Here is an 18,475-nt window from a genome sequence, read left to right as displayed (position 1 = left end):
TTTTAACTGTAATCACAACTAGAGTAGGGTATGTTTTGGGGTTTTTCTTATTGTGATTACTTTTGGACTGACAGCCTTTGAATTTGAATTCCCATTTTATACTGCAGGAATAAATATACTTTCTAATATAAGTGCTTACTGGGATGTGTTCTATTTAATTTCTTTCATTTTATTAATCTGTGTGTTTTTTCATTCATGTGCAAACTGGTATAAAGTTGTAAAATTTGTTTTTATAAAAGGTAGAGCCACCCTAGCAGATCAAACACTATATACACTTCAAAATCTATATCACAGTGATGAGACTAGTGCTAAAATGGAGAGGGAAAAAACGATAGTGGTAGTGTAATAAAGATGAGCCATTAGATTTATTTTATTTTTCTCAGGAGCTCCCTAGCATTTTACTATGATGAAGTGTTTCGTGAAAGAAGAGAGGTAACTGGTTTTCTAGAAAAGAAGACTAAATTCTATCAATTAAAATTATTAATAAGTTAGATGTTTTGTCAGAATTTACTTAAAATTTCTTGGTACTGTGTTAGTGACATGGTAAAGCTTTTTTTGTTTTTTTTTGGTTTTTTCCTTGGACAGAATGGTGGAAATCCAGACGGCAGATGGGGTGGGCAAGAAAACTGCACAGACTGAATACTCTAACAGCTCTGTGCCAGAGCACACATGTGTTTGATTTCATGCATCTTCAGTACTATGTAGTTTTTAACACACTTTTTGTGGAATGAGCTTGTGTTGGGAAATTAAAAATTGCTCAAATTCAAAATTTGCCCTAACCCCAGTATGGTTAGAGACCTTATAACGTTAGTTATACGAGTGTCACAGCTGAAGCTTAGCAGCAGGCCTCCTGGGTAGGGAGCTGATACCTTGGCAGCTGCAGCACCAGGGACTGAATCCTCCTAGAACCAGAGGGAACTGAATCAGCCCCCACCTGTCCATTGCTTCCATAACAAAGCTGTTGTATAAAGTAGAAGGATGTCACTGCCCCATCTTCTAGAGAGTTTTTTAGAAGGGAAAGAGCATTGGGACTTACTCTCAGCAGACTTACTCTCAGGAGTCATCCGGCCGTCAGGCTGTGGAAGGAGATGGGCTTCTTCAGGGGCAAACGATCATCCTTAGCTTAGAGGTAGGGCAAATCACTGTCTGCAAGTGCCCATCTCTCACAGGTGATAAGCCCAGATGACCAGCTTAAACTATTTTCTAACTTGTGGAGAGTTAGTGTTAAGTCTCAGTTTGCTCACATGGCTGTGACCAAGTGACTTGCGATATAGCCTTAACCTGATAGATGCAGGTTAAGGAGCAGGAAAGGGGGCTGTTTCTTTCTTGTGTACCCAGGAAAGCATACATGAATGATTCATCCTTTCAATACTTTTACTGTTGGCAAATATATAAAGTATATTCAGCATATTTAGGGTGCATATAAATTTATTATTTATGACTATTGTCATCATATCTGTGAAGGAGGAGGTTTCTATTGCTGGTAGTATGTAAAGACTAGAATTCTAGTAAGACTTAGTCTTTTTCTCAATGCAATTTTCAAACCTCTCCTTTTTTTTTTTAAGATATGGGAGTATTATTGTTCCCATGTAATAGGAAATGAGGTTCAGATATTGAGCAAAACTAGGACTAGAACCTGGGTGTGCTGAGATCCCATAATGTGTCCTTCAAGCAGACCTGGCAAAGGGAATGATAAGATAAAATGGGAGAAAGCTGAAAATTGAAAGCTGCTTCTTGGCACACAAAAAGGGACTGCAAAGCAGGGACCTCTTCCCAGAAAGGAGAGAGTTAGTGTGGCTTGTATACCTTGCTGCTTAGTTATTTGGTGCTTCCAGGCTGTTCTCGGAAATTTTTGCCATTAGGTGCCTTTAGAGTTGTCTGGTGGGTGCTGGTGGTGGAGCAGCATCACTCCAAACATTTGCCCTTTCCTCCTTCTTCCCCCAGCTCTGCATGCTGAGCATGCCATCATATGGTGTGGGACACCCTTGGGGTCAGTTGGGGTCAGCTGTCCTGGTCGTGCCCCCTCCCAGCTCCTTGTGTGCCCAGCAGAGCACGGGGAGCTGAAAAAGTCCTTGACAGGTGTAAGCACTGCTTAGCAACAGCTAAAATATCCCTGCATTATCACCACTGTTTTTTAGCACAAATCCAAAACATAGCCCCATACTAGCTGCTACGAAGAAAATTAACGCTATCCCAGCCAAAACCAAGACACCTTGAGCTGGCATATAACCTCCTTTGCACTTCTTTGGGGGCTCAGCCAGGAATGAGAGCTGCGCAGAAAAGAGATGAAAGGAAGAAATGGAGAATCCCCAGAGAAATTTCAACACGAGCTTTGAACTTTTTTTTTTGAGGTCACTGTAGTTACCTTAAAAAAAAAAAAAAGAAGAAAGAAAAAAAACAGTGTTTGCTTATAAAAAGCTGTGCAAGAGATAAACCCCTCCATTTAATGTGGTTTTAGATAATCTACCCCCCTTTTTGTCGTTAGAAGTTTCCTGATACAGAGCTGGAAGGTGAAGCTTTGACACATGGGGGCAATGAGGCTTTTAATGTTACATGAGAAGTGACAAAATTAATGGGGGCTAAACCACCACCAGGTTGTGGGCACAGGCACCTGACCCACGCGGAGGCAGATTTTACCATAGCCAAAGGAAAGATGACAGGAAGGCTAGTGATTGTAACCGTAGCAGCTGCTGACTGCATCAGCGGTAGCAAATTCAGTCCAGTGGGATGCCTCTGCAATACAGTTCCAGCGCGGTAGCTTTAGATGTCATCTGGGGTTTCTTTTATTTTTCCTTGTAACATTTCTCTGCCTTCTATATATTATATATTTCAGAGTGCACAGCTGAATCCTTTATAGAGAAGGTTTTCTCGCAACTGTTATTTGATTTAAATGAGAATTAGCAAAAAAGAAATCATGGCAGCAAAATCTTACCCTTTATTATCAGTCGATCACAATTCAGTTCTTGTAATACCACAGGCTGCTAATTTTTCACTTTCTTACTACAGAAACCAAAGAATATTTTTTTCTGACAGAAAAACAATAAAAGAAAGATATTTTTTCCAGAATAGAAGACAAGCAAAAAAAAAAAAAAAAAACTTTCAGGTCTTGCTTACAGATCATGAACAGAAAATGTCTCTTTTCTATTTCTTTTTTTCTTAAGGGGCTACTGTGCTAGTATTTATAGGTGGATGACTATGTTTTATATAAATAAATATATAAATACATATAAAAACATAGACAGCTATGGATGTTATCTATAATGCCTACTTTTCACATGGCGGCCATCTTACTGTTCTGTGTTTACTGATAAATATTCAAGAGTAAATAGAGCACTCACTCCACCACAGCTCCTCGGATTCACTGTGCAGAGCACCATTCAATGCCACCATTACTCCTTTCACCCACAGTTCTAGCATAAACTGTCCAGTTCTTCAATTTTTTTCTTCCCTTTGGTGGTCTGTGCTGCAGTCCTTGGTACTGTAGAAATTAGGTATTTCAACAACAACAAGCAACTGTTCTTTGTTGCACTGTGGTGCAATACACTGGAAGAGCAAAACAGAGTATCTGAAGTGATGGGAAGCAAGAGGTGCAGTGGCAGGCACAAACTACCTAGCTGTATGTTTGGCTTGTTCTGGCCCTTCCTGTACATAAGGTATAAGTTACTCGCCAATGCATCAAATTTCTCTGCTGAAGTTTGGTTTGGAAGATAGCAGCAGCAACATAGGTGGACTGATTGCTGGCAGGAGGAATTTTGCTTGGTTACTCTGACTGAAAGAAAACAATGGCAATGAGAGCACGAGAAGCTCTTAATTTAAGGTATTCTTGTGCTCAGTAGTGTGTCTTTGTTTGCATACTTAAGTACAAATGGCCCTAGTCTGAATTATGTATTATTTGAGCCGTATATATAATATTATCAGTCTGTAGTCACTTGGAACCAATAATAAGCTCATACATGCAAGTTATCACTGTAGCTCTTAAAGCAGACCTTAGACCATTGGCCTTGGCCACCTTGTTAACCTCGCTGCACCACTAGACTGTGAGAAGTAACTAAGCTTTACAGAGAAGAACCAGGGGTTGGGGATTACATGGCAAAAACAGCAAGGGAAGGGCTGGTGGATCGGTTTGGTTGCACTGCTGACGTGTGTGTTGTTGTTTTGTCTTTTTGCTTCCATCAGGATGTACCCACTAAATTGGTGGCCAAAGCTGTTCCTTTGCCTATGACCGTCCGCGGGCACTGGTTCTTGAGCCCAAGAACAGAGTACACAGTAGCAGTGCAGACAGCATCAAAGCAAGTTGATGGTGATTATGTTGTTTCCGAGTGGAGTGAAATCATCGAGTTTTGCACAGCAGGTAATGCTGCTGAGGAAACATGCACCACATGACGTGTGCAATTAACGCTAGCTTCGCTGCCTGAGTGGCTTAGCCACCTCCCAGCGCCAGCTGGGCTGGTGGAGTTGTAACAGTCACAACTGGAAACTGGAATTCTAACCTTAGGCTTTGTACGTGCTCAGGTTTGGCACATTAATGGGAGGCAGCTGGAGCGCCCCTTTGCTCCGCAACAGCTTAGCTGCCCCAAAGTGCTGTGCCTGGCACTGCTGCTTGTCCCAGGCTAGGGAAGGAGACTGGTGACCTGAAGTGGAACAGGGCCTGTTGCTGGCTACTAGCACCTGTGGAGAAAAGCCAGAGCAGCAGCTCCCTAATAGACAGCTTGCACGAGACAGTCCGCTGCTCTCCCTTCTCTGCATGCTGCAAAGCCTGAGCAGCACCAACACCCTGTCTCAAGGATCAGGTTAGCCTGTCATTGATTTATAAGTCTCTTCCTTTGGATGTTCATCACACGGTACCAATGTGCTTGCCTGTGTGGACACGGAGTGCTGAAGCGAGCTATGAATTCCACGTTGGTTGAGATGCTGTTTAGGCTGGGTCCTAAAAAGCAAGGTTTTTAACTACGTGAATTGTTATTGGCTCACAACCAGGTAACTTGTAGCAAACAGTTTATCAAATGACATAAGCCAGAGAGGGCAGCTCTCGGCTCCTCTGCGGTCCCAAATACAAGGAAACCAGCTCTAACACAGGCAATCCTGAGCTGAAAGTTGCTGTAGGCTTGCAGAGTTTTTGTGGGGAAAGGAGCGGCAAGAACCACACAGGCGTGTTCCTGCCCTTTGTCTGTTGCCACTGTTGGAAACTGGTGCTGGGCTATATAGGTTGTGTATAGCTGCTGCGCGATGTGAGGTATGTTACTGAGACTCTTCCCAATTATAAGTCTGTGCATCTGTGTAGCTTTTGGAGAGTATTGTGGTTTTCCTGCCCCCCGCCCCATACTAGCAGATTGTCTTTTCTTTCCAGATTATTCAAAAGTTCACCTAACACAGCTATTGGAAAAAGCTGAAGTGATTGCAGGCCGTATGCTTAAACTGTCTGTTTTTTATCGGAATCAGCACAAAGACTACTTTGATTATATCAGGTAAGAAAGTAACCATATGCAAAATTAGTAAATTAAGGGCGTAATGGAAATAAGTCAGTGGAGGCAGCTGTGCTAAAGCTAGAGCAGAATGTCTGTATGCTTTATTGCCAGTTCAGAAGGGGGGAAAATAAAATATAACTAATTTCTTCCACCTTGCTTACCTCAGCACTTCCATTAGGCAATAAATGTTTGTGTTTTGAAGCAGAAACTGAACTACTCACAGGGGCTCCAGCCTGATTAAAGTGTCTACATTTGCATAGGTATTTGCCTGCATATAACAGGTCCACTTCACATATTTGCTCTCCACATACAACCACCCCGTTTCTATGCCCAAATGTAGTACCTGGGGCGCTCCAATGCAAATGTTAATGTACAGATTGTGGGGAGGGGATGGTCAGACACTTTTACAACAGTGTGCTCCAGCTGGAATGAATAAATGGGGTAGCTGGAGGTAGGTTCCTTATTCCTGTTGGCGACCCAGTGTGCTGTCGCGCACACACCTGGAAGCAGCATTGCAATAGAAAAGACGACTTTTCACCAGGAGTCAGAGCTTACGTACTGACCGTGCAGGAGCGACCTCCGTGTAGCCGTAACCTTCCGCCGCTAGACGAACACAGCTGAGAGGTAAGCAGTGTGTCGCCAGCCATTTCAGCACTGTGGCAGCACTGACTACATGGCTTTAATATGCATTGAGAGATGGGGTTGCTGCTGTGCCACATAATTCCAGTTTTATGTGGGTGTCACACTACTACCTGTCGAGAACTGAAAGTTTTTTTAAAACTGGTGAAGAAAAAAATACTCGCGAGAATCCTACTCTGAAGAGCAGCCTCCACCACCCTCGGAAACATTCCTACTTTGTAGTCATGAGTATCTGCTGGATTCCAGGAGTGTCTTGTATATTCCAGAGCATGGGGTTTGCTCTTTCCCTTCTGTGTTTTGGAAGAATTATTTTATTGCGTGTAGCGACAAAGCTGCAGAACGCAATGGCGGTAGAGAACGAATTGCTGTTGTTGAGGTTCTCTGAGGGCCTTATAAATCTCTGCTGCCATCCTGGACTAGAAACCACAGGAGACTTATGCCTGTGGTGGTTCTGCCTCTCACATAGCTTTGTTTTCAGCTATGTAATCATAGCACACCTGCCTTTGTGTTCATAGAGCTTTGAAAATTGCCACTGAGGTGCATTTATAGCTGTGGTTTTGGCCTTGTTCTGCCAAATGTGACTCTAATTGATTGCACTGTATCTTTTCCCCTCCCTCCTGTTATGTTCTTTCTTGTTTCGATACAAATAGACAGGTAGTTTGTTTTCCCTTCTGTTAGCGAGTTAGAGACAAAAAGCTGTGTTTCACCAGCTCAGTACAAAGCTAGACTATGTGTAACTTTCTGACAGGTGCCTTTTCTGATCAGAAATGTACTAAATAGGGTCACAAGGGCCGGTCCTTCCACATTGCACCCTTCTGAATGTTATGGTAAAAACCCTAACCTCATGCGTTCGTCTAGGAAAAATTTCTTGTCATACCACGCCTGCCAAGGGCCTCTGTGGTGTCCTAGCTAGTAAACAAGCTTGGAAAAGCTCTAGTAGCATTGGCAAACAAGCAACTGCCACAGTGCTAACGCAGCAACCCCTAAATGTAGGGTTTGACGTGTGGGCTTGTAGGTAGGGTTCAAGGCACTCTGCTGCTTAACGTCGGCTGGGAGAGCCACAGAGCACCTCAGAGCCCGGGAATGAGTGACCTATAATTAGCCTCATTGGCCACTGGATGTCAGTATCTTGCCACAGAAATGGACCTGCAAGAAGCCTGGCTTTTCAGGTTGCAGAGATGGTGGTTAGTCAAGCTGATTTTTTTTTTCTCCCTAGTCATCCCTTCAGTCATAAAATACCAGTTGTAACACCACCACCACCCCCCCATCAATGTCTTGTGAAAAGGGCTACTACATAATATTTGAATGGCACAGAAAACTTTTGAGCGTTTTTCCTGGAGTCAAATTAAGATATGCTGCTGAGGAGATAAGAAATAATGAAAAAAGTCACAGCTGGAGACATTACCGAGTTGATTTACAGCTGTTGTGTATGTATACTCTGAAATTGTTTGCTTTGACTGCTGCCTTCAGCTTTAACCAAGTAAAACCTTCTCCCACACAGCACCATTTTACCTGGTACGCTGGCAAGTTAAAAGCAGCGAGAGAACAGTTTCTCTTGGCCAAAAAAAAAAAAAAAAAAAGAAAGAAAGAGAAATAGAAAAGAAAAAAGCGTAAAAGTAAAGCAAGAGGAGGATGTGAGACTTTGAGACTTTCCAGCCTCACAGCCTCATCATGCATTTTTAATATGTCAGTGTGTATAAAGGCATTTTCTAAGCGCGCCTACTAGATCTAGTCTTTTGCAGGACTGAGTTACAGAGGGAATGTTTCCCTTTCTGCTATCACACGGTTGTAGGTGCAGAGAGCGCCAAAGCTGCCACTGTGGCACTCCCAGCGAGGTGTGGGCGCAAGTTATGGGGAATGTCCTGCTATACATAAAATCTCAGGTGCTAAGTAGGATTAGAGGGGGGTGTTTTAAACTGTTCACCTAAATTTAGCAGCCTAATGCTGCTGAGTGCAATTTGGGATTTAGGGTTTTAAAAATTCACTCGTTACATTGAATGTTTCTTTTCAATGGAACTAAATTGAGCTCAGCTTGCAGAAAAGTAGCTAGTCGTGTACATTTTCCCCCCTTAGGACTAGTGCTTGCAGAAGCTGGATACCAACCAAACAGGAAACTAACCAAATTGCCTTATACTCTGTGCCCAGCTCTGCTCTGATTGAAGTCAGCAGTAGACAAATTAGACCTGAAATTATCATTTGGGGGGGAAAAAAAAGACGAACTATGGCAGACAGTACATTCCTTCCTATAAGCTCTCTGAAAAACATCATTCAGAAATAACTTTCACTGGCAGTTTTCTACGTGAAATATATACGGCCTATGCTAAAAATATGCATTAACAAACAGTATATTCAGCATATTGAGACTGACTTGCAATTTTCAACATGTGATTAAACTAAAATGTGTTTATTGTTAGAATTGTAGTGGAAGGCTGAACAAATCAGCTAATTAAAGCTGTTGGTGGTTTGGGGGCTTTTTTTTTGTTTATGCTATTCTTTGCCTGCATATGTTACCCACACAGCTGACAGAGAAGCCAGCCTGGCAAAGAAGATTTTTTCCCCTTGAGCAGGAGTTATTCTAGCTCTTTCTGAGTCTGGTGTCACTTGGTTTTCTTGGTCCTAAGATCATGACACTAACCACAGTTCTCAGTTTAATGGTTTTCCTTTGTGTCCCTTCAGTACTGTTACCAAACAGCTTGATGTCTTAACTTTCCAATTTTTCTTTAACATGTGTTACAAAATAAACAATACCAGTCATTCATTTGTAGAGAGCATCATGGGAATGCTATGCAGCCCTCTGTTAAGGATAACAGTGGCAGCCATGGCTCTCCGATCAGTGGGAAGCTGGAAGGCATCTTCTTTAGCTGCAACACTGAGTTTAACACCGGGAAGCCACCACAAGATTCACCTTATGGAAGATACAGGTTTGAGATCGCAGCTGAAAAACTCTTCAACCCAAATACTAACTTGTACTTTGGAGACTTCTACTGCATGTACACAGCCTACCACTACGTCATTCTGGTTATAGCCCCTGTTGGATCGCCAGGAGACGAATTCTGTAAGCAGCGCCTTCCTCAACTAAATATAAAAGATAATAAATTTCTGACCTGCGATGAAGAAGACGGTGTCATGGTTTACCATCATGCCCAGGATGTTATTTTGGAAGTAATTTACACTGATCCTGTGGATCTCTCCCTCGGCACAGTTGCGGAAATTACTGGTCACCAACTAATGAGCTTGTCTACTGCAAATGCAAAGAAAGATCCCAGCTGCAAGACCTGCAATATCAGTGTTGGACGTTAAAACTTCCCTCATTCCTTAGGAGCCTTCAAACCTCTGTTGCCCATTTCCATAGTCAGACATTTTTGTCAGAAGCATGCACATGCCGCTGTCACCAAAAGCAAACACAAGTCTTCAGAATCTCCAATAGCGTCTTTAGTATCTCTTCTCTCCCTCTTTCCCTTCTGTTCCCCCGATGCTTTAAATGATTAGAAGTCCTGGATTTCTTTCTGGCAACCATTTATACCTAGATGCTGCAAAAATTGTTTTCTGTTTCTTGCCAAACATAACAAAATCCTATATAAACTGCTTTAGCAAAATAAAAATAATGGCTTATAAATGGTGTTTAAATATGCATTCATTTTAACTACTGAACAAATACTGGGATAACTCCAAACAGCATGAAAGGTTGTAATTGCAGCATGAGTTCAATTTCAGAGCCTAGAAATGTCAGCACTTCCAAAGTGTTGTTTGACAGTGTTATTTATGTTATTTATATTAGCTAACTGAAAACAGAAATTGTGTCTCGACATAATAAATATAATAGAAAAATATTTTATTTGTACTGTTGTATAAAATATACAATCATATAGAATATATAGATTACATTTTAATATCAATTGTATACATATGTCATGAAATCATTTTCCCTTATCAAAGATGTAGTTTGTAAACTTCAAATAGCTCTGTATCTGTTCCTGTTGCTCTAGATGACTTTAATTAAAACAGATTTATGAAGGAGACCATTTCTGATTCATAAAAGTTAAGTTATAAATTATTCAGTCAGTACACTGAAACAACAAACCTGTGAGAAATAAAAAATTCCTTTTTTAGTGTTCATACTTTTCCTCCGAACTACTTGAAAATGTGTACGTCTTCAAAATCATGCCGAGCCATTACATACAATATAAATACAAACATGGTTGGTACATAATAAGCTTTATAAAATGAAAATCCTCTCACCAAGATACAAAACAAGTTGCTTATACTACGTGGTCGATACGAAATGACAGTTAAAGCTAAACACTAAACATGATTCAACTTATTCAAGTCCCTTTGTTTTGTTTTGTTTTTTTAAATTTTATTCTTCCTTCCTTTACGTCTGGACTAGGTATTTCCCAGAATCCCTGCTTTTCATTTCTAGTACAAAACCCACTGATTATCCTTCTGTTAATAGTCCACTTTTCACACAAATGGTCTATCACAGATAGTGAAAAAAGTCTCCTTAATATTACAAAGTGTGGTGCTCAGAAAGTTAAGAAAGATGCATAATTCCAATGGAAAAATATCTGGTTTATAATCTTATTTTTAGTAAACAAGAAGCCTAGCATTCCTCATCAGATAGCTGTGACAATTATATACCATGTACTTTATTTATCCAAAATATCTTAGCATAATGCAATAATCTAGCCTTGTTTTAATATATATGATGTGTGGCAATTTATAACACAAGAAATACTTTGACATTTTTACAAAGTGCATGCGTCTAAATGAGCTTTGGTAGAAAAGCAAATGGTATAGCGTCAGGCAAAATAAAGTGCAAAGTTTAATACAGAAACAAAAATTAGCATGTATATTTACTGACTTTTAAGTACCATGAGCCAGGTCCTGTGAACCATAGTGAAAAGGACAGCAGCCAGTACACCTGTTTTATCTCTTCCCAGTAACCTGTATCTATTTTGTTTTGCCAAACACTTTCTCTTATTTCAAAAAAAAAAAGACAAAAAAAATCATTCCTCTTAGCAGTCATGTTCCATCTTTCTTTTTTTGCATAGGCAGCATCACTTTGCTCTACTCCCAGACTTTTAGACCAAATCCTGGCACTGGTTCTTTGTTTGCACCTTTCTTTGAAGCTACTGGAATTGAATGGCAACTCTTGAAAGACAGAGTCCATTCATGAGTTCTTCCTTCATTTCTTTTAAGCTCATGTTTCTTTTAATGTAGTGAATCAGCACATTAGGAACTGGTATTAATAGTTAATTATAGTGCGTGTTAATTCTGGAAATAAATGTGTGGTACTTTATCGTGTACTAAGATGTACTAAAACCCTGGAGAGCATTTCCTCACGCTTTTAAAACTGAGATCAGGTCAAACTGAGGACCTGCAATACTTCAGTGTCCCTTTAATTTCTAACATTCTCACAGTGCACTTCAAGGCTTTTTCAAAAGGAAAAAAAAATATACTCTAGACCACTCACCCGTGCTTAATATTCTTGCATATTGCTGTCCTCTCTCATACCACCTAGTATAATTGGTAAAGTGCATCAAAAATCTCAGTGTGTCAAATAATTGTGCGGCAAACCAAGACCTGTAAAATTACTTCCGTTATTTCATTACTTGGTTTTTTTTGCTTGTTTTTTGCTCAAGAACAATATTACGGCATTGCATTCACTTCAAATCGTTTTGGAAACATCATGCTTACTGATGAGAACCTCCAAGAGCCTGATTTTGGCTTTTGTGTGCTTGTATTCAGAGTATTCCTCGGCCATTGGCACCCGATCTTCCTTTTGAGGGCTCCTATGACAAGCAAAGAAAAGTGCCATCGCTTTTATGAGTAAGAGGAGAAACAGTCTTTAAAATTAATTCTGCAACAACTAATGAGGATTGGGTTGCCTTTTTTTTTCCCCTAACTGTGGGTGACTAGAGATAATTTGACAGGTCCAAAAAGCTCTAACAGAAATGAAATAATAGTATTTTAAAATACTGAATTTTCATACACCAGGTAATTTTCTTTCTTGACAGCTATGCAAGCATAATTACTTCATTCTTCTGCAAATATGCAGAGAAGTTATTACACGGTGCTTTGAAAACTGTTACCAGAATACTACATGCCCACCACATCCTCCATGCTCTTCAGCAAAAAATTTGCTAAATGGAGGGAGGAGGATAAGCAAAGACTGAAAAATAGCCGGTATTTACCCATGGGTGAAAGAAACAGTGGCTTCTGTTTTTAAATGTGGCTTTTTAAAATGGCCCAACAGCCATTTGTTACCCCGCTTACCAAGTGTAATCCCTGCAATTTTACATCCTCAGAAAAATGCCTTAACAGCCTCCCTTCAGCTCAGAAAAGAGCCTGTGCTGAGGCAGGGTTTATACCCATTGCAGACCGTCCTGGAAGATCCCCAGATCCAGACCATCCCCAGGGATGCTCACATCCCAGAGGAACTAAGCAGGGAGATGGCTGTCTCCACAGAGACCAGAGACCTCCATTGTATTTTCTAGTCCCTAGCTGCAGCTTATGTGACCTGCTCACCTAAGAGTAGCCACCCTAACAGAAACAAGCATGCCTGCACAGGAGCCCAAAGGGGAGGCGGAGAGGGTTTTTGTTGAGCCGGTTCTTTACCTTCCTGTCTGTTTATAGAATTGTTCCTCAAACGCTCTCAGAGCTTTGCGAAGCCTTTTCTTATCTGCTCTTGTTTCTCTGAGATGTTCAAGCAGAACAGGCCTGTAAAACAGAGACAAGAAAATGAAACTTCCATGTGCCTGGAAGTGTTGTAAAAGCTGTGGCTTTGGGTGATAAGCAGCCTGCTGCTATGGGCCACGGCAGGCAGTGAGCTGCGGGCCCTGAGACATTCGACCACATCCCTCCAACTACAGACATAACTGGATGCACCATCACATGCATCACAAGTACTCTCATCCTTCTAATAAAGTGAAGGCAGAGACTCTGTGGACAACATGGGAAGAAAAGCTTTCAGGATTGTGTCTTGCTAGTAGTCTTAATTCTGTGTGGAATTAATGGCATTGGCAGGGCTCAGCAGCTCTGTAACTGAATTAATAAAGTCAACAGCCAAGCCCTACTCCTAAAAGCAGCTGTTACCAAACATTGCAGTGGAAATGCTGGTGGTACCCAGAATGAACAGTTTTGGAAGCCATGCTTTAGCTGGTAGTTGGAGAATAAGGTTTTTTTAAGGCAGAGAAAGATTTCCATTGTGTTATAATCAGCTGTTTTGTTTTTTGGCTTTTTTTTCCTCCACAATAACAAAATGCACAGAAATAATCTTCACAACATTTGTGCGCAAACTATCGCATATGTAGTTGAGTTACATAGGGGAAAAAAACAAAAACAAAAACCCAAGGCATTTTTATTTACTCTCACTTTTGGTAGAGCCTAGTCAACTTCATCTGTGCATCTAACAGCTCCCAATCAAACACAAGAAAAAAGATCACATAAGCTATGAGAACACATCTGTTCCTGGAAGGCATATTCTTCAACAAGCATCAGGGCTGAGTGATAGCAGCCCAGGCGCATCTTGAGCTTTGCTGTGTCACACACCCTGAAATTCTAAACTACAAATCAGAAGGAGGGCTTCATTTTAGTTTTCTAATGGAGAGTAGGAGGGTGGTGTTAGGTTTTCTGGGCGTCCAGACACTAAGAACTATTCTTATGCAAGGAAGAAATTACTTGTACATGCATTCAGTGACCACGTGTTGCACGACCCTTCACTTAGCTCACCTGTTGCTGTCTGTATGCCTCATGTCTCTGCCATTTGTTACATCACTCACACAGTCCATCCCAGTACACACACAGGACCAGACCATCCTGCTTGGCTTTGGTTATGGCTGATTTGCAAGACCATAAGTAGTTAGAATGCTAAAAATTTTGCAGCAATTGTAGGTAGGTCTGCATAGCTTACCTATGCCATTATGCTATATCTGTATATGTAGTTATTTCTCCTATCTGCTTAAATTCCTTCACCTTTGTCTTCATGGACTTGGCACAAAGTTGTTTGAATAAATAGCTCAAACTGCACGTATGCTGCCCAACCAACATGCTGCTTTTTTCTCCCATAAGAAACCATTGAATTCCTTCTTTGGTATAGAATAGTCCCATGCAATAGGTACAGATCATGGTCCATTTACAAAGTCTACACAAATTACTTCAAAACATTCCAGGGGGAAAAAAAAAAAGAAAAACACACAAAAAAATTCAAAACAAACCAACCCATAACTGCTACCCAGAACTTACATTGTTGCCTCATGTAAATTGGACATAGACAATGCTGTTTGCCTGAAAACTTTCTTTTCATCCAGAGGTGAAACATATGCAGGCTCACTCTCCTCCTGAGAGTAACACAGGTGCTCATCGACAGGGAGGCAAGATATTGGACCGGATGACAACTCATGGCTGCTTTGAGAATGGTCTTCATCTGAGTCTTCCTCCTCCTGCTTGTAAAATGTAAAGCATTATTAAATTAGTTGTTTATGTTACGATACTAACAATAATAGGATAACAACATAATGGATTACGATCCATTCCTGGCTATATTCATTGAAATAGGTATAGCTTACACATATTGAAATCTTCACCCAGGTCTAGCCAAGATTGTTCGTGAGAGGTTTTGTGGGGCTTGCTGAGTTACTGTGTATTGGCCAACATGAATAAACAGGACAGAAGATGGCCATGCTTCTGAGCATCTCCTGCCAGCAATTTATTTCTGTTTACACAAAAGCCTTTGTAAGTAGCAAAGATTTAAAGAACATTCTGTGTTTATGTAAGTAGTGCAGTCTTTTGCTGGAACTTCCTGGAACTTTTATATACCATCTACCGTTTGTATTCTGTCCAGAAATTCTGACTGTAAAAAGAGTTGGAGATAGAGATACCACAGTTTTATAGCTACAAATGTGAACTACGAAAATAGAGAGATGTCACTGTCTTCCTCATGTTTCTTCATGCTCAGCAGAAAAGTTGAGCTTTTGAAACTAAGGCTTAAACATAAAAACTCCACGGAGCAAATCTTGTAAGAAGTAACACAAGGGAACTTCAGTTAAATTTTTCAATAAAATATCTGTGTGTGTGTTTACAAAGATTTACACTGGGATTTTTTTCAAATAAATCTAAAGCTCCACTGTCATCTAACAAGACAATAATTCATAATTTTTAAAATCAGCCCAGCCCCAATTACTATTAGATTAGTATTTTTGATAGACATATGCTAATCAACTTCCAAATAGCCAAATTCCACTACCTCTACTCACAGTAAGACCAGTACTGTTACAATACATTGATATATTATTAAAGTACTGCAAATGATATTTATGTACTACATAACTGATAAAGCACGTCAACAAAATATAGAAGGTAGCTATAGTGACAGTGTAGAGCTTCATGGAAAAAGGTAGGTTCCTTTCTGTGTTGGGTATGTTAGCCACAACAGAAAACTAATGCCAGCCTTTGATCTCCTACCCAGTCACCTGAAGGGATTGCTTCGGAAACTGCCGCCATAGATTACAACCTCTGGCACACTTAAAAGTTGAATTTTACAGAGCATTTGCTCTATTTAAAATATCAACACCCAGCATTAACCAATGAGCAGATTCTTCAAATAGCAGTTCTATTGCTGCCAAACTGACATACAGGTTCAACTCAAACCCAGCATTTAGTATGTTTTCTTAACAACGGATATGAGTTCTTTCCAACTTACAATTGTTGTGATCAAAGATGGAGTTGCAAGAAGTTTCTTGATAATTCTGTATCTGTCATAAAGAGGTTTCATGAGACTCTTGTCTTGCTTAGTTACCTAAAGATAAATCATAACAAAATATACTTATCCTAAATTAGAAATAAAAAGTATAAATAAAAAGTAAATAAATAAATTTCTCATTTGCTCCTGTAAAGCGGAGAGCAGTATTAGAAGAGTATGACCCAATGTGCGTTTTGCTTCCACAGGTATTCCATGGGAACTGGAGTTTAATCCATATAATTTCTAAAAAGGAAAATGGCAATCTATTATTTAATGGAAGAATACCCAGTGCAGATTCCTCCTTTCCCTGAGCCACTCTGCCCAGGCAGAGGGTTAACTATTCTCTGCCTTTTTCTGAAGATGCTAATAGAGGTGTAAGAGTTAAGATATGCTCCTACTGTGCATTGCATTGGTGTTGCACTTACTTAACTTTTAATTAATTAATAATGGCAACAGGCTAGCTACAGTGACGTGACAGTCTGCCTGGGCCAATAGACTCTGCAGCCCAGTGGGATGGAGAGCACTGAGGATACAGCTTTACAGCCTCAGTGTGTGAGCTGGCTCCACGCAGCGTTGCTCTGCACATCTCTTCCTGGAACGGCCATCCACAATCAGGATTCACTGTTTGCTCTTGCTCTCTTATAAGCACCACGAGCATTGATTTGGAGGAGAATATTATTTTAGGTCAGGTATTAAGAGCCTGATCCAACCAAAAATATTTGTAAATACAAAAATAAACCTTACGGAAACTAGCTGTGCAGTAGACTGGCTTACTGTATTAAGGAGAAAAAGAGCAAATCCCACAAGAAGAAAAAAGAAAAACAAAACACAAAACCAGAAAAATAATATGTTCCTCAGTGATTAACTGTCAAAATAGAGCCATTTGCAAACTGGTGTACCATCAAGCTCTGCTCCTCAGCTTGCACACCTCTCAGCACCCGCTGGGTACAATTTCACCGTCTTTTGGCACTGCAACTGCACTACTGCGTTGAAGCCCAGCTATACACGCCCAGATGAGTGAGCATGTGGCAGGTTTGAAGAGACACGGGCTGGAAAGCAGTATGGCAAATTGTCCAGACTTGCTCAGAAACAAGGAGCTCCCTGGCCTTCAGGAGTAAGGGTGGCAGTAGACAAATGCGGGTTGATGACACTGCGTATGTCTGGCTGATTGAGTAGTTATGAAGGATTTCCTGCTTCACTGCAAAATGTCAGGGCTTACCTAGCCCAGCTAGTCTGCTCTTTTCCCCAGGCTTCACAGTCCATTTGACTGCAACACAGAAAAGCTCCAGGAATGCCAAGCAAGCCAGAGCAGATAATTTTCTGGTTTAAACCTAGTCTGACTTTGCTCAGGTAAGGCTGGATAAAGGTGGTGCTCATCCATACTGTACGTGAGCTGGGCACACATTGTCACCAGCGCTCTCCACTGTGTATCAAGGTTGCTGTATTCATAATAATCTGAATAAGCAGCAACTTGATAATTTTTTTCTGATGGGGTCTCTCTTTGTACTCCCAAAGGAGGTTTCTACAATAAATAAGACACTGTCTAGGCCTGAATTTTGCTATTTGCTTAAAAAGAAAAAAGAAAAACAAACAAAAAACCCCACAATAAACCTTCAATGTTTTTGCATAATAGGCTAAATTTCTGATTATTTTCTTGGAATCCTGGTATGCTCCAGTCAACCTAACCTTTTGATAATGCTATGGTGTGATATGTGTTAAATGATAAAGCATGTCGTGGGTTACTAGTTCAAACATCTGAAGTAGGGACTCGTGAGGCTTCAGCAGCCAACAGTCAGGTATTGTGAAAAATGCGTTTCCTGCACTGGGACACCTGCTTTGTTGGTTAATGTCGCTGGAATGCCTCTGCCTGGGCAGTCACCGATTTGCCTTCTCCAAGCCATCACTTCCCTGCTTTTACAAGCTGTGTGAGCTTCCCAGCAGTGCTCTCTTTCCTGGCCCCTCAAGCTCTGAGCTGGGCCCAGGGCCTGTGCTTGCTGCTGAGCCTGGGCCTAGCTGGCCTCACTCTCCAGCTGTTCTTGGTGCCCAGGATGCACACAGACTCTTCAGCCCCTTCCCCCAGGAAAATACACTGATACAGATACAAAGATCGATATTTCCATCTCTAAGATACACGGTTATTTAAGTATGCAGCTGTAACTGTGTGGAGCATCTCCAGATTGCTTGTTTATTTTCAACTAAAAAAAAAAAAAATTAAAATCTTGCCTAACTTCCATTTCCCAGCTTTAAGTTCTTGACTGTCCCTGAGCTTTCTGTGGCCCAAAGTCAGACCTAGGATTCCCTCGTGGCTGCTTGGTGGCACTGATCATCTCTTTCTTTTTGCAGTTAGCATCCTCTCCCTTAGCTGGTTAGAGAGCTGCTTCAACCTTGAGAAGAAACACCCTTTCTGAACCGCATGCTACAAAGCATGCCTTATTATTCTCTTCCCTATCTTTGAATCTTCAAGTCTCTTTTACATCTATATAGCACTAACAACTCAATGTCTTTTTTGTTCTCCTTCCTAGGCAATATAATTTCTTCATACTCTTCCTATATATTCTCTCCATCCCTCAGTTCTCATTCCAAGCCCAAAGAAGGTGGACAAAAACTATTTTATTTAAGATGCAGAGAGAGC

The 18,475-nt window shown here is 40.8% G+C and overlaps 2 protein-coding genes across 3 annotated transcripts in view; one reads left to right on the top strand and one right to left on the bottom strand.

The window, feature by feature from the left end:
- The window catches only part of PHYHIPL (phytanoyl-CoA 2-hydroxylase interacting protein like), a 60,378-nt gene extending 50,259 nt beyond the window's left edge, over positions 1-10,119 (top strand). For both annotated transcript variants that reach the window (XM_075109532.1, XM_075109531.1), the window contains exons 3-5: positions 4,177-4,351; positions 5,348-5,465; positions 8,870-10,119. In XM_075109532.1, the coding sequence (XP_074965633.1) occupies positions 4,177-4,351; positions 5,348-5,465; positions 8,870-9,404 (828 nt within the window). In that variant the 3' untranslated portion in view covers positions 9,405-10,119. The remainder of the gene's footprint in view (positions 1-4,176; positions 4,352-5,347; positions 5,466-8,869) is intronic.
- Positions 10,120-11,725: 1,606 nt separating this feature from the next.
- FAM13C (family with sequence similarity 13 member C) overlaps positions 11,726-18,475 on the bottom strand; it is a 57,197-nt gene continuing 50,447 nt past the window's right edge. The window contains exons 12-15 of the mRNA XM_075109533.1: positions 15,805-15,900; positions 14,349-14,548; positions 12,723-12,824; positions 11,726-11,896 (exon numbers count right to left, since the gene is read on the bottom strand). Coding sequence (XP_074965634.1) covers positions 11,773-11,896; positions 12,723-12,824; positions 14,349-14,548; positions 15,805-15,900 — 522 coding nt within the window. The 3' untranslated portion in view covers positions 11,726-11,772. The remainder of the gene's footprint in view (positions 11,897-12,722; positions 12,825-14,348; positions 14,549-15,804; positions 15,901-18,475) is intronic.

Source organism: Phalacrocorax aristotelis, chromosome 14, assembly GCF_949628215.1.
Source record: "Phalacrocorax aristotelis chromosome 14, bGulAri2.1, whole genome shotgun sequence".
NCBI classification, from domain to species: domain Eukaryota; kingdom Metazoa; phylum Chordata; class Aves; order Suliformes; family Phalacrocoracidae; genus Phalacrocorax; species Phalacrocorax aristotelis.
The sequence above is the reverse complement of the archived record's forward strand: the minus strand, read 5'-3'. Positions and strand labels throughout refer to the sequence as shown.